At 46.4% G+C, this 15556-nt stretch overlaps 1 protein-coding gene across 2 annotated transcripts in view; it reads left to right on the forward strand.

The window, feature by feature from the left end:
• Positions 1–15556, forward strand: part of SLCO3A1 (solute carrier organic anion transporter family member 3A1) — a 307677-nt gene that overhangs the window by 276844 nt on the left and 15277 nt on the right. For both annotated transcript variants that reach the window (XM_024752826.1, XM_024752825.1), the window contains exons 8-9: positions 5693–5868; positions 10722–10786. In XM_024752826.1, the coding sequence (XP_024608594.1) occupies positions 5693–5868; positions 10722–10786 (241 nt within the window). The remainder of the gene's footprint in view (positions 1–5692; positions 5869–10721; positions 10787–15556) is intronic.

Below are 15556 nucleotides of genomic sequence, written 5' to 3' on the forward strand. Positions count from 1 at the left end.
TTTCTTGTATATCCTACTGGGTTTTAATGCACCAAAAGGTATTATTCTGTAGCTTGTTTATTTATTTCTGGGTTTTAATGCACCAAAAGGTATTATTCTGTAACTTATTTATTTTTTTAATTGAAGTACAGTTGATTTATAATGTGTTATTTTCAGCAAAGTGTACAGCAAAGTGATTCAGTTATACATATATGTAGATCCCTGTGCTATACAGTAGATCCTTGTTGGTTATCTATTTTATACTGTAGCTTGTTACTTGTGGGGTTTTTTTGTTGTTAATAATTTATCTTGGAGTTTTTTTTCATATTAGTACATAAAGCGCACTCTGATACCTTTTTTACTGCTACATAATATTCCGTGTGTGGGCCTAATGGAATGCATCTAACCAATTCCTGTTGATGGGCATTCAGGGCTGCAAAACTGTAGCTCCTGCAGACTGTGTTGTGACTTGAATTGTATACTGACATCATTTTGTGCCTGGGCAAGTCTGTCTGTACGATAAGTTCTTGTAGAATTTCCAAGCCAGTCCCACTCTGTCCGCCAGGTCACCACTGCTTCCAAATGTGGTCAGGCCAGTTCCTCCGTGAGCACCGTGGTCATCTGATTATCAACATGATCTCTCAGGGCAGTAAAGCTAGGTCCTGCCACCCCACGCCTGGCACCAGACAGAGACTCCAACCCTCCTGGAGGCAGTGGGGACCACATTCCTCCCCAGAGAACGGCAAACTGGGAAGACGTTCCTTTGCCACGGGATGGAAAACTGGACATTTGCTAGGTCAGGAGCAGTAGACTAATCTCCTGGAGCCTAGTGCACTTCCTTCACAGTTAAATATATTGGGGGCTGCTGTGGACAGCACTAGGGGGCACCACTTCATTCAGGCCATGATCATCTATAGGCCGTTGTCCAGGTCCATCTGCATTCTGGGCTGGCGCCACCCACGGGGCTGTTGTATACAAACAGGGTGAGAATTAGTATCCCGACCTCTATCATCTCCTTCCCTCACACCCAGGTTATCCCTATATTTTCAAACTTCCTACTGCTTGGGGCTTTTGCAGGTCTCAGTGTTCCCACTTACATGCCAAGTTAATATCAGCTGAAAGGCTGTCTGCTCTCCCTTCTCACTTGGAATTGTAGTGTGAAGCCTCATTGGGGCAAAGTCCTCTCTTCCAATTATGCACCCTGGGATGGTTATTCCCAACACACTGGGACATCAGGGTGGAAGTTTCTCCCTAACCTGGCCTTGTACGCCCAGAGCCCCACAGGTCCTTTAGCACAATGGCCAGGGCGATCTGTGGTCTCTTCTGTCACCTGAGCCCGAATAAAGGACATTTCCCATCCCTTGCCATAGGACTTAGGCTTAGCACTTCTCCTTGGATTCTCTGTGGGAAGGGTCCTAGGAATGTCCCAGCCTGCGCCCCAGCCCTCGGGACCACCCAGCACTTTCTGTTCATTCTGTTAGACTGACTCATTTAACTAAAAAGGAAACCTAGCCAAGTCCCCACTCAGGTCACTCGGCTTACCTCCTCCCCAGCCTCTTTTCACAGCTCCTCTCAAATACATTAAATCTGAATAAATTAGTACAGAGTTGCCTAGAGCATTTGAGAGGGACCCATCCATTTCCAGCTTCTCTCCTCGGCACCAGCAAGCCAGTATGATCACTGGTCCTGTACCAGTTTCCTGCTTCTCCTCTCCTGGCATCTATACCCTACAAGTGCTTATTCCTGTCCAACCAGCCTGTACTGCCCTGGGTCCATTCTTGTCCCATTCCACCCCCTGGCTTTGCGCTCTCACCTGTCCCCTTTGCCTTGGCTGCCAATCCCAGGGTGGCTCAGCCCCGCTGTTCGCTCACGCCATTCACAGGATGTTGCCTTCCTGGACACGTTCACCTCACCCGGACCAGAAGGACTGTATAATCACTGAGATAAAGGCATCTTATTTCTGACCCATTCCATTAGGGCCTTGATCACAGGCCTAATCCAGAGAATTTCAGAAGGAGTTTTTTACTTATCAGAGCAGAGGGGGGGGGCGGACAGTTTTCTCTTACGGTATATGTAATACAGTTGAGCCATAGCCTAGGTACAGGGCAGAAATCTAAGACTGGGTGTAGGTTCCAATTACAGATTACTTATCAAACTAAACAGAGCTCACCAGTCACACAGTTCATTCAAAGGGTTCTGATGACATCACATCCTACGGGGCTACGTGAGTCAGAACTCATTTCCTGGGGTACTTGGCAAAACAAGACCACAGGCATCCACCAGGGGCCTGTTCCCTGTTTATACCTGAGCACTCTCCAAGTCCACGTGTTCCTAAGGACCCCAGTCCCAAATCTCTTTTTCCTTGCAGGCTACAGCAGGGATCAAAGAGAGGAGGATGTGGGCTTCCCTGGTGGCGCAGTGGTTGAGAGTCCGCCTGCCGATGCAGGGGACACGGGCTCATGCCCCAGTCCGGGAATATCCCACATGCTGCGGAGCAGCTGGGCCCGTGAGCCATGGCCGCTGAGCCTGCGCATCCGGAGCCTGCGCTCGGCAACGGGAGAGGCCGCAACAGTGAGAGGCCCGCGTACCGCAAAAAAAAAAAAGAGAAAAGGTTGGGAGTGGTTTGAACTAGGGCAGGGTTTGAGAGGTGTTTAGGATATGATAAAATGAACAGCACTTGAGGGTTCATTCATTCATTCACTCATTCAATAAATACCATACTCTAGAGCTGGGGATAAGTCAGGGATCAAAACCACAGTGGTTTCTGTCCTTATTAGCATTATGGTCACAAGGAAGATGGATTTGACATAGGAGTAAGGGATGGAGGAGTTCCACCAGGTCTCTATAGAGTTAACAGGGTGTCATTTCTAAGGCAAGAGATGTGGAGGGAAAGGAGATCGGGGCCAGGGGTATGTGTATCTGTCAGGGTTTGGTCAGGAAAACAGCACCCACAAGTCTTTTGGAAATAAAGTGTTTAGTATAGGAAATAGAACTAACGTGAATGTGGAGGAGTTGGCAAATTAAGATCTGGAAGAAGTGAGATGAAGGACTGGAGAACAGTCACTCACTACATCCCCAGAAGTTCCAGCTCAGGTGGGCAAGTCGAGGCATATGGGAAATTCCCAGGTGGCTGCTCAGTGAGATGAAGGGGGCGTTCCGGGAAGGGTCTGGGGAAGCACATCAGCAAGCCTGCGTCCAGGTCAGTAGAGGTGGCCATGGGCCCTCTGTTGTCGGCAGGGTAGTCAGTAAAGAAGACGGATGCACACAGGATGCTAGGACCAGCCAGCTCCTTCCGGGCACCTCTGTGTGTGTCTGTCCCCAGGTCTGACCATCTGAGAGTAACGGCCTCTGCTTCACTTCCAGATCTCGTCTGTGTTTCCCTCCGGTCCAGCTTCATCCATGCAGGGAAGGGAATCCTAGGGAAATAGTTCCCGCTGTGGATGGCAAAGTAGTGCCAAGATGCCGGCACAGAATCCCACGCAGGACACTCATCCCGGAGTCGGTGTTGATATCTCAACAGGCTCAGAGGCTTAGGAAGGGGCATCCCGAGTGGGTCTGGGAGGGATATGGGCTAGGGATTAAATTTAGGAGAGTTATCGGAAAGCGTGTAGATGTAAAACAATCTAGGGAAGAGTGCAGCACGAGAAGGGAAGAAAACCTGGACCAGAACCCCGAGGAGCTCCAGCATTTTAAAGTGGGGTCGGGGGAAGGTGCCAGCAAGGAAGATGCAAAAGGAGCGACCAGAGAGGGAGGAAGGAAACCAGAGAGCAAGCTGTGGAAGTCGAGGAAGTGGGTCACAGGCACGTGCTGGGGGTGGGGAGGGAGACCTCCAGGAGGAGAGAAGTGGATGGCGGGCTCAGGCTATGGAAGCCACTGGCGAGCTTAGCTGATCCGATTACTGCGGGTGGGGACCCAAGTCGGCTTGAGTGAGTTGAGAGCGTGGGAGGTGAGGACGCAGAGGTGGTGAGTGTGAACAGCTAGAAACGTCTAGCTGTGAAGTCGGGGTCGGAGGAGAGGAGGAGTTCCCTCTCCCCGGAAGGCAGAGAAGAGGCATTTTCAGTTAGACTTGGGGAGAAGGCCTGCTTCCTAATGAAAGCAGAGGAAGGTCTGTTCAGGCAGGCATTCTAAAACCGTCTGCTGAGTTCCCCCTGCCGTGTCTCAGCGCTGTGCTGTGAGACGATGCTCAGTAAATCACAGGTAATACAGGTTCTGATCCCAAGAGCGCAAGGTCTCCTCCGGGAGGGCAGCGAGGGTCTCTGCTGTGGGGTGTAGAGTGTACCCTCATGGAGGGAAGTACTAGCTCACATGGGGGCCGACTTGCGGAGGGGCCTTGCAGCTGGAGGAGACATCAACACGGGGTTTTGGAGAAGAGCTAGTATGTCTCCAGGCAGAGGTGTATGGAAAGGGACAGAGGGGTAGGGCCTCAGCACTTCTCAGGGCGCGACATTAAACACCCCTGGGTGCAGAGATGGGGCCATTTACACAAGGGCACCTGCCGTGCCAGATGGCTTAGGAAGAAGGGTCCAGCCCAACCCAAGGTCTCCCCGACTTCGCATGGGTAAAAGCTCCTCGGCAGGACACAGCCGCACAGGATGGAGGCAGCAGGCTTTGGACACCCCTGAAAGCATCCCATGTAGCTTAAAGGCATAAGAAAAGCTCCAATGTGTACGTCCTCTGGGGAAAGAAGAGGAGAGGAACAAAGATGAGGGGAGATGGACTGAGGAGAATAAATGTAAAAGCCAAAGGGGATTTGTTTGACTCTCACTAGGATTTACCTCGGCATGTGCCCTGAGAGCCGAGCAGTCCTGGAAAGAAAAGCAATGAATCATTTATGATTGTTTTCACTTTGTATTCATTAAAGGCCTCTGCACTATTATTATCGAACTTTAATTGGCTCGGCTGCTGGCTCGGCACGGCACTGCCTCTCCGAGTCCCCGCTCTTCCCTTTGCCATCAGAAATTCCTCAAGCGTGAGCCAGGACCGTGCTGGGGAGCAGGGCTGGCTGGGCAAGAATCCCCCCCGAAGATCAAACGGAATGCAGCCGCTTGTCTTTCTCCTCTCTGATCATATATTAATAAATGTATCTCGCTGGGCTCCAGCTCTCTCCCCACGATCCGCTCTAAACTCTCTGGCATCTCTGCACCCTCTTTGCTTTCTCAGCCACTCGAGAACTTTCCCATTAGCTGGCGCCTCTCACAGCCCGACGAGCTCAGCAACTTCACGCATGACGGGGCACATCCTTTGTTCCAAGTGCCACCTTGGGCCCTGAACCAGCAACCATATGCGGGTTACCTGATTTACTTCTTTTAATATACTTCAGTGTAATTATAACCGCATAAAAGAGAGGACAAATTGGCAAGTGATTACATTGTTAATTTGGCAATGTTTTATCACATTGTGGAAGCACAATTTCCTCTCTAATTGTATTGGTGGGGGGGACACGTTTGTTTGCATTTCGGCTTATTGAGGGATTCTTGAGCATAGATATGAAATACACAGGAGACGGGGAAATCAGCTCTCCTCCCCATAAATATTCCTTTATTTACATGTGTTTTGCAGCCTCTTTAAAAAAATCTAACTCGTTTATTCAGGCCTAATTAATGAAATGCTGCAGAATGTATAATAAGGCTATGACAGTTCCAGCTGCTGGATGGCTTTGGATTGGGAAACTGGAGATACCCCCAGTTAAAAGGGCTGAATGCTTCCCTTTCAGAATCTCACCAGCTGTGCGTGCCTCACGACCGTCCCGCCTGAGAATGCAACTGTGGTCCCTGGAAAATGCCCCAGTCCTGGCTGCCAAGAGGCCTTCCTCACCTTCCTGTGTGTGATGTGTGTCTGCAGCATGATTGGGGCAATGGCTCAGACTCCCTCAGTCATTATCCTTATCAGGTAAGCTTAGCCCCCGGAACCCGGACCCGAGAGCCAGCCTCCCGTCTCCCCCTCCCCACCTGCTGTGTGTCTGCAGTTCTCCTGGAAATCAGAACTCCGGGGACTATATGAGTCTTACAAGCCAGCTTCCCTAGGCTGGTAGGAATCGGTTACGTCTGATAGAGACCTCACACCAAAAGTAGAGAACACTACACTTTCATGTCATCCCAAGAATAGACGCTACAGGTGATTTGGAAAGGGACCGTGGTCCCTTATTGATATTTGCAAAGAGCCGCATTGTTGGAGTAAAATGAAAATGACATTGGACTAGCCAAGTCCCTGTGTCTGGCTCCTGTCCGGGCACTGATTAGCTGTATGACCTTGGGCCCATTTTCCCTCAGACTTGTTTCTGGATCTGGAACTAGAGGTGATGTCATGGGTCCTGCCTGCCTCCTGCCGTGGTGTGGGTCCTGCCGAGACCATGTATGTGCAAATGCCGTGAAGATGTGAGGGGTCATTGACAAAGTGTGATGCAGGGCTGAGTGGCTAATGGAAGGCAGGCAGTGACTGCTTTTGTATAAGTGGATGGTTGGAGAGAGCCCCCCGTAATTCTGTTTCCCCATCTCTCAGGACCTGTCCTGGGGGCAGATGAGGTGCCTCAAAGGTGAATTACTGAGTAATATTCTGAGTAACTTACACAATTTCAAAGTTATCTAGACTGTTTGAGGAACCTAGAAGCAGAATGCTCCATGCTCTGGCATCCATCTGAAACCAGAAGAAGTGGCAGCAAACACAGATCCATCTCACCAGGATGCAGTTATCTAAACAAACCAGTTCAATCCCAAGGGCTAGAGATAAAAGTAGGAATGAAATGCTTGAATGCAGCCTGTACAAATGTACATCACCAGCTGCTTTATCTGGCCTATCTCTTTTTCTCACTGTGCCTACCACACTTCCTGATCTTGGTTATGAATTCACGAGGAAAAGAATTTACACAAAGTACTTATGTTAGAAAGTCATTAGTAAAGCACTTTTCATGTGCAGAAGCATTAAGGGTACAATAGCAAATTACCATTTTATACTTATTAAATTTGAAAAATAAATTTAAAAAATTCACACCCAGCGCTGTAAGCAAGGCTGTAGCAAAACGGGTAAAATCACATATTGCTGGTGGCTTTGAGAAGCGTATCACTTCTTTCAAAAAGCAGTATGGCAGGGCTTCCCTGGTGGCGCAGTGGTTGAGAGTCTGCCTGCCGATGCAGGTGGCACGGGTTCGTGTCCTGGTCCGGGAAGATCCCACATGCCGCAGAGCAGCTGGGCCCGTGAGCCATGGCCGCTGAGCCTGCGCGTCCGGAGCTTGTGCTCCGCGACGGGAGAGGCCACAACAGTGAGAGGCCCGCGTACTGCAAAAAAAAAAAAAAAAAAAAAAAAAAAAAAGGGCAAAAGAAAAAAAAAAAAAAAAGCAGTATGGCAAATGTAAGTCAACAGCCATAAAAATGTTCATATTTTTTATGTGGTAACCCTACCTTGCTACTTGTCTTAAGAAAATACTTCTCTACAAGAAGAATAGTTCAGTGGAGACAGATTTTTATTACAATGTTAACTATAATAGCAGAAAAATCTGAATTGGAATAGTGAGTTAAATTATAGTACCACAGCTTGGTGGAATAATGAAAATTCTTAAAAATGTGAAAGGTGTTTATGAAATGAACTATTGAAATTATATATGGAAGGCGATTATATATAATATGCACATGGACAAAACCCATCAGATCTCAGGTATGGGTTTAGGGTGGCTGCATTACTTTTTGTTATTAGAAATTCCTTTGAAGTTATATTGTGCCATTCACACACAAAAGGCACCAAGAAGCAGGAAAAATGACCTTTACAGCCATTAGCAATGACTGGTCCCCTTTTTTCTCTCCCCTTGACTCCTCTGCAAAAACCCAGCTCGGTAGTTGTAGCTGGCAGACCAAACACAGAAAGTCATTTGAAATCTTAATCACTTCCAAATCTCAGCTTGATAGATAGCTCTAGGAGATTTTCAGGAAATCTTTGATTCCTTTTCGATGCACCAGCAACAGATGGCCTGGATGACCCAGGCTGGGCCTTGTCTACCTCATAGCTGGAGGTATGTGCCCACTTGCCTTTTGAGGGGTCCAGGGTAAACCATCTTCCATCACCATCCACTCCAATTTGCCGTCACAGATGTTCTAGGGAGGTTACAAGGGCACAAACAGTCTGAGCCACAGCCCAGATGAGCACCAGCCCTCGTCACATGCCAGAGCAATAGACCCATTCCCACTCTTACTCCAGACAGAAACATACTTGCCAACAACAGTGCTCAGGACATCCGCAGGGGAGGATACCAACTAGCAGTCACTTGGGTGCCCACACCGGGCTCTTGTTTTCACTTCCTGTGTTTGCATCTTTATTAGCACTCAGATGGGGAGACGCCAGAGGCTCAGAGAGTGATTAAGCGGTATCCTCAAGGTCACATAGCTAGTAAGTTGTGGAGCTAAGGCCCTCTCCCCGGCCTGGCCTGGCACTTTCAGTAATGTTGACCCAAACCCTCCATTTCTCCGTAACTAAAGCCGAGAAGGATTATTGCTCCTGTGGGAGCCAGTTTCCCAACAGGATATGAAGGCAGATCTTAGCATCTTGTTCACTTTATTCCTAGTGACATGATAGCTAAGAGGAAATCAAACTTCAAGTGATAAGTACTCTGGCTCATTATGCCAGCATGTTTTCTTGATAAGGAGAATTTGCCTTTATCTTTGTGTCTTTCAAGTCAGTACCCTCAAGTGAATGTGCGCCAGTATTAACTCCAGAGAGCTTGGATTTTGTTCCATGCGCATTCGAAAGAGAACTGACCGTGTTTCTGTCCAGAAACACTGATCTCATCTTTGATGTTGTACAGGTATCTGGCTTGATCAGCCAGAGAGTGGTTTCCCTGTCAGTCATTCAATGGAAAGTCTTGACCTGCCGCCCTGGGACTGCTTACTTATACTGGACTCTTTGCAATTGAAAAGGAACGTGTACGTCCCCAAGAATAACACATTTTTAGTTTTCTCTGAAAAATCTCAGAAATAGGGCAGAGATTGTGGAAACAACATCCATGTCCTTTTTGGTGTGACAGTGTCTTTTGGCCTTATATACCAAGAAGCCAAAGGCATGCCCATCTGATGCTCAAACCAGGTGGTAGGTCATTGGATGGTTGCCACTGGATGATTGGAGGAATGACCCCTGGGGTCGGTTAAGAATAGTATTCTAGCTACCAAGTCCAGAGATGGGTTATACATCTTGTGTACTAGGTATCCCACCGGATTTAGATGTCCCATTGGTAACTTTATTTCTAATGCTTATTTTCTGCAGAATTGCTTGCCTAGGTCCTTCCTGCACCACGTGAGTCTTCCTGGCCTTTCGGCCACACTGAAATGCTCCTGGTGTTTCCTGAGGCTCAGCCACACAGGACTGTCTCTAGGTCTAGCCTGGTCCTTCCAGGGGGCAGAGTAGTGCACTTACCTCCCCGTCTTCCCTAGAGACTCATAATGGGGCCGGGACAAGAGGAGGTTTCTCTGCTGGTGGTGTTCAGGATGACCTGGAGCGCGTGTGGTCAGTCAGATGCCTCCCCCTCTACCAGCACACCAGAGACAGGGCTGTCCATGCCTCAGTGGGAGACATGTGCCCACCCACCTATCCACTTATACATCCACTCAGCATGTGCTATGTGTCACACACCACACTGATGATGAACGAGATGCAGACAGTCCTTGGCCTCAAGGAGAGAAGACAAGCATCGAGTAAATACTAGTTTCAAGAGTAAGAGGCATAACGCAGGCGATCTATGACCAGCTGTGAGGGCCTCTCTATCTGGAATCGGTCACCATTTCCAAACCCCCTCTACTGTCACTCTTATCCCAGAAAGTGTACCCTCTGAGACTGTGCTAGAAAATGTGTGAAAAGATCATGCTCAGGGACTGTTGTGGGTAAACCAAAGCCCAGAACATTGAGTCGGTTCAAAACAAAGTGATGCGACTATATGAAGGTCCCTTTCCATTTAAAAGGTACCGAAACTGGATATAGACGAATGGATTATTTCACAAGTGGTCCATCTAGGGAATCGACCCATGCTCGTCTGGTTGATTTCACAAAATGGTGCTAGAATGACAGAGGTGTTTATGGTTCTTGCCTGTTTGTATAGCGTAAGGGGAACTGTCTTTCCTGTCAGTATTTTCCCCAGATACATATACCCACCAATGTAAGATGTTTCCCTGTCCCAGCAAAAGCGAAGTGCCTTTAACTGCACAGAGTACCAATTATGCTGATTTTTTTTCTCTTATCATTGGGAGGATAGAAAATGCATGTGTGGTGATGCTCCCCCACTTCACCCTGGTTTGGGTGGATGGACAGATGAATGTGTAATATCAGGTAGCAAGTAGGGGACCCCTATTTCTGAAAATGTTGAATGAATGTGTTCAAACTGACATTTATTGAGCACCTAATGTGTTCAGAGCTCCGTGGGCCATACCCGGGTAAGTGAGCTCAGCGCTGCCCTTAGGGAGTTCTTTCAGAAGCTGACCAGGGAAGATGAAAGACCTCGTGGACCAAATTTGCATTCCATCCTTCAAATAACAAGATTAGTTTTAGTTAATAAAAAACACTGTTAAATTCCTAAACTTATGTCACTGCACTTGCAGGGATTTTTCAGAGTTTAGGCAGGGAAAGTGAAAAAGAAAAACAAAAGCACAAAACCATTAATAATTTTCTACAGAAGGACTCTGACGGACAGCCGCGGATGACTCTGGGGTCTGTTAATTAAAGTGGAGTGATAAGCATCTTTTCTTTTTTCCTCTTCTCTTCTTTGCATGTAGGACAGTCAGCCCTGAACTCAAATCCTACGCCCTGGGAGTTCTTTTTCTCCTCCTCCGTTTGTTGGGTACGTATTATCTCTTTGTTTCCTCAATAATGAATTGGATGCTTATAACCAGGTGAGTACATATCAGTGGAATCATCCCCTTTCTTGAGTTTGTCATTTTTCCTATGAGGTTTTTTGGTAAACAAGAGAAACATCAAGTCTGTTAATTTTGCTCAGGGTTTAGACCTAAACTCACACACTCCCTGGATGTTGCAGAGTTTTTGCTGATATCAACTGTGCCTTTGTACCACCCTTAATTCTTATTGGCATAAGGAGGAAAAGCGATGGCACCAAAGGGAAAGAAATTTGATGGTGTCATTTGGAACCCTCATTAAGCAACCCATGAGCAGCTTGTGAAATGCTTCACTTATGGGGCTTCCAGCTCGAGGAGAGAGGTATTCTCACAATGCTTCGCAGATGGAAACTTCGCATCCTTTAAATTTTTCCAAACTGATTTAGTTTATTTACCTTGGGTTTCCTGGATGGGGCAAATATGACCTTCATGCTATAGACCCTACATTCCAAGGTTTGGTATGGATAGAAGGAATTAAGTCTAACGCCCCAATGTTTAAGATGGGAAAACAGGATGGGAATAGCCCATGGTTCTTCCAGGGTGCTGGGACTGGCTGGGGAGAAGCTGGAAAGGCCAACAAGGTAACCCTTCTCCCTCTAGACCACACTGTTGCTTTATGAACTCCCTCTGTCAAGGCCAAGATCAAGATAGGACAACTTTTTTCCTTGGATAATAAAGCTGTGGTCTTCTTTAATGGACATTAAATGGTAAATAGATGTGGAAAGGGAAGTAACCATGGCCTATATCTTCAGAGTAAAAATAAAGTTTCTCATTCCAAATAGTATATAATCTGGATGAGCATAAAGAATTAACTATAGAAATGTTTATAAAAATGTCTATAAAAGTTAAAAATTGGCAACAGCCTAAATACCCAACAACAGGGAATTAGTTAAATCCATTACGAGCTCTAATTCCAGTAGGATTTATGTTCCCCTTTAAAGTTCTGGAAAGGAAAATATTCATAGACTTGGAAAAGGCACATGATATGTGGAGGGGGAAAAAGAGGTCTATAATATATTTGCAAATGTTTTTAAAGTATATATAAATATGGAAAAATACTGGAAAGCTAGATGTGAACATGGTATCAGCTATTATCATTGAATAGTGAGGCTATAAATGATATTTTCTAAATTTGTTTTTAAAATTTGAATGAATATAGATTTTATTACTTGCATAATGAGATTACTTCCTATATAATTGATAAGTGAAAGAAAATTATTCACCCTTAAATCCATTAACAAGGTAAGGTTTTCCCTGGGGAATGGCAAATACATGACACATGCCCTATCTCTGTCTATAGCAGATAACTTTCAATCAATTGCTCTGATCACTTTTGCCATGCCCAGGACAAGACCTCAGAATCTTCTCAATCACTATCAATCCACATCTGTTGGTACATATGGAGAAACTTAAATGGCATCTTTGTCTTATTTCTGGTTCATGGGAAATAGAAATGTTCTAGGTATAATAATACCTAGTTCAAACAAGTTCAGCAGTAACTCAGACTAAAACATTTGGGCCTTCCTGGAAGTTGTAGTGGCTTTTAGAGCTCTCTAACTACACAGGGTACCAATTATGCTGATTTTTTTTCTCTTATCAGTGGGAGGATAAAATGCATGTGTGGTGATGCTCCCCCACTTCACCCTGGTTTGGGTGGATGGACGGATGAATGTGTAATATCGGGTAGCAAGTAGGGGACCCTTATTTCTGAAAATGTTGAATGAATGTGTTCAGACTAACATTTATTGAGCACCTAATGTGTTCAGAGCTCCGTGGACCATACCCGGGTAAGTGAGCTCAGCGCTGCTCTTAGGGAGTTCTTTCAGAAGCTGACCAGGGAAGATGAAAGCCCTCCATCTACGGAGTTGCTGCAGAGGTCTCTGTATCTCTAAACAGATGCTGAGGACTCTGTGTAGCTGGTAAAAATTAGCCTTCAGGATAATTTTGATAGCACAAAATGAAAGAAAATTTGCAAGCTATTTTTGAAAAGTTAATGAAAATTATAGGACACTTGAAGACAGAACTGAAAATTATAGAGCATGTGTAATGTGACATGCTGTTTCTAAAGCTGGTTCTCTATTTGTATGTCTGCTCCAGGAATAATCAACCAAGCATTATCTAGAAGAGTATTTTTCAACCTCTGTGAGCCACAGCAAGAGATAAGGTTTACAGCGTATGGCCCAGTACATACACACATATCACAAATATAGCTGAAGCAAAGATTTCATGAAAAATATTCACCCTTAATATGCATTGATGTCCTCTGCTACTTTCTATTCCATTCCATCCTTTTTAAGTAGTGGGTCATGACCGACCATACTGATTGTATTACCCATATGGGTCACACATCACAGTTTAGAAAATGGCTCTAGAAAGATATGAGACAGTTTCATCTTTTAATTAAAAGTGGCTTATCAAAGAAGTCTTTGCACTTGGCCTGGTTCCATTTCCTGCAGCACCCAATAAGATTAACCACCTTTACTGTTTATGCAGGGCCAACCGAGAAATCAGATTTCATGACATTGTCAACCTTTGTGCTTGGCCCCCACGTAGGTAATGGGGATACAATGAGGACGTCGCAGTTCAGTGTGACGAGATCTGAGATGCAGTCAGCACAAGTGACAGGGGGACATGTGGGAGAGCCACGTAGCCTGGCCTGGGGATGGGGACAGGGGTGTGGGTTTGAAAGGCTGTGCTATCTACCTAAGACGTGAAGAAAGAACAAGGAAGAGTTACACAGCTGAGCAAAAAAGGAGAGAGTGCTTTAGACAGAGAGACTTAAAGGAGTAAAAGCCTGGAAGTGAACAAAGGCTGAAGCATGTTTGGGGGCTGCAGGAAGGCCGTGGGGCTGGGAGGAGTGGCAGAAGATGGGGCTAGGGAGGGCGGCTGTCTGTCAGGGAAGGGCTGCTGCCCTTTTGACAAGTTTGACCTTTATCCCTAAGGCAGAAGAAGTCATTGAAGAGCCATTGTGCATTTTGAGAAAGGCCCACTGTCTACCATGTAGAGAATGTGGGAACTGAGTAACAAGCCACTGGTATAACAGAGTAGCTGCTGGAGACCCAAGCTGAGACGCTGGCTACCAAGATGGGGAGATGTGGGTAGAGGAAGGATTGTCAAGGCTTAGTCTCTGAATGGAAGTGTACAGACTGGAGTATCTGAGAAGGGGGAATCCACAGTGACAGCTCCTTACGAAAGATTTGGATCATGTGGTGCATGGGGATATTATTTATTAAAACAGGAAGACCAGTATGAGGAGCAAGTTGGGAGTGGTATAGACCAACACTGTCCAACAGAACTTTCTGTGATGGTGGAAATACTCCAAACCTGTACCACATGGAGCTATGGAGCACTTGAAAGGTGGCTTCCATAAACTAGTTTCACTTCATTTTTATTGGTTTTCATTGAAGTAGCTGCATGTGGCCAGTAGCTGTCATACTGGACAGTGCTGGTCTCAAGGCTCAGTCTTTGATTCACCATCATTGGTGGGTCGGAGCTTGAGGAAGTGGGGGCAGCGAGGGGAGACCACTCTTTGCGGATACTTGGCTGTGAGGAGTATAGAGAGCAAGATCCAGAAGTGAAGGCAAGGTTATTTTCCCCTTGTTGCTTTAAATGCCAATGGAAAGGAGGTGTTAGAAAGGGCAGGGGCAGAGAATGCATTGGCCCAGGTCAGTGTGGTACCAAGAGCTTCCCAAGCAGCCCGTGGCAGCCTAGGAATGCCATTGGTGATATCAGTGGTAGGTGCAGTGGAAGGAGTGTGAAGCAAAGAAGTTAAGGACGGTGGTCACAGTGAGGCTAAAGTGATTGACCATGGTACCTGGGCTGGATAAGGAAGAGGTGAGCTAGGAGAGGGGAGAGAGAGAAAGGAACGTAGGAACTGGATGTAGTAATTCCTGTAAAAAAGAATTCGAATCTGTGGCCAAAGCTTTGGTGTCTGTGAAGTGACAAAACCCAGTGTGTCGCATGACTAGAGAGGACGGGAACATCCTTGACATTGAGGGTGAGCTGTTGAAAGGCCAAAGTGTGGACGCCCATGTCCATGGAGAAGTTCAGGTCACCCAGGACAGCAGTAGAAGTTGAGTGGGAGAGAAGACCGAGCTGGATAAAGGTCAGGAAATACAGAGAAAACTGAATGACCTAGTCAAAGCAGACTGCCTGATGTAATCAAATCCATCCTTCTTCATCCTTTTGCAAATGGCCTGATCACCGCTTTTCTCTCTGGGTGTGGGCATAACGTCCACTCGAAGGTCTGATCCAGAATCTTGCTCCCGGAGGTCTACTGCGTGCCGTAGATGTTACACCAAATTAAATGAATGGAAACAGATACACACTGAGATCATGCTATGTCAAAAGCACTGTTCTTGATGCTTCAAAGGATATAAAAATAAGTGGGAGCCAGAGCCTGCCCTCTCCAGTAGGAGAATGAAGCAAGTATGGGTAACGTAAAGGGCTAGAAGAGTTTGGACCTTGAATTTCAAGGGAAAAAAGATTTTACTTGGCTGAGTCTTTGCCAGTGTGGAACAAATGATGGTATGAGATGGAAGTATTCAGAATTCTGAGTTAGGAAGATCAACCTGGGAGAAAGGTGCTAGGCGGTTCAGCAGGATGCAGGATAACTAAAGCACTGAGAAAAAGAGAAGGTGACCAGGGTAAGGCGGTGGAATTGGAATTAAAAGGCAAGGACAGATGGAAGCCATATTGTGGAGGTAATGTCTTTTAAG

The sequence above is a fragment of the Neophocaena asiaeorientalis genome, unplaced genomic scaffold, assembly GCF_003031525.2.
Source record: "Neophocaena asiaeorientalis asiaeorientalis breed wild unplaced genomic scaffold, Neophocaena_asiaeorientalis_V1.1 scaffold109, whole genome shotgun sequence".
Taxonomy (NCBI): Eukaryota; Metazoa; Chordata; class Mammalia; order Artiodactyla; family Phocoenidae; genus Neophocaena; species Neophocaena asiaeorientalis.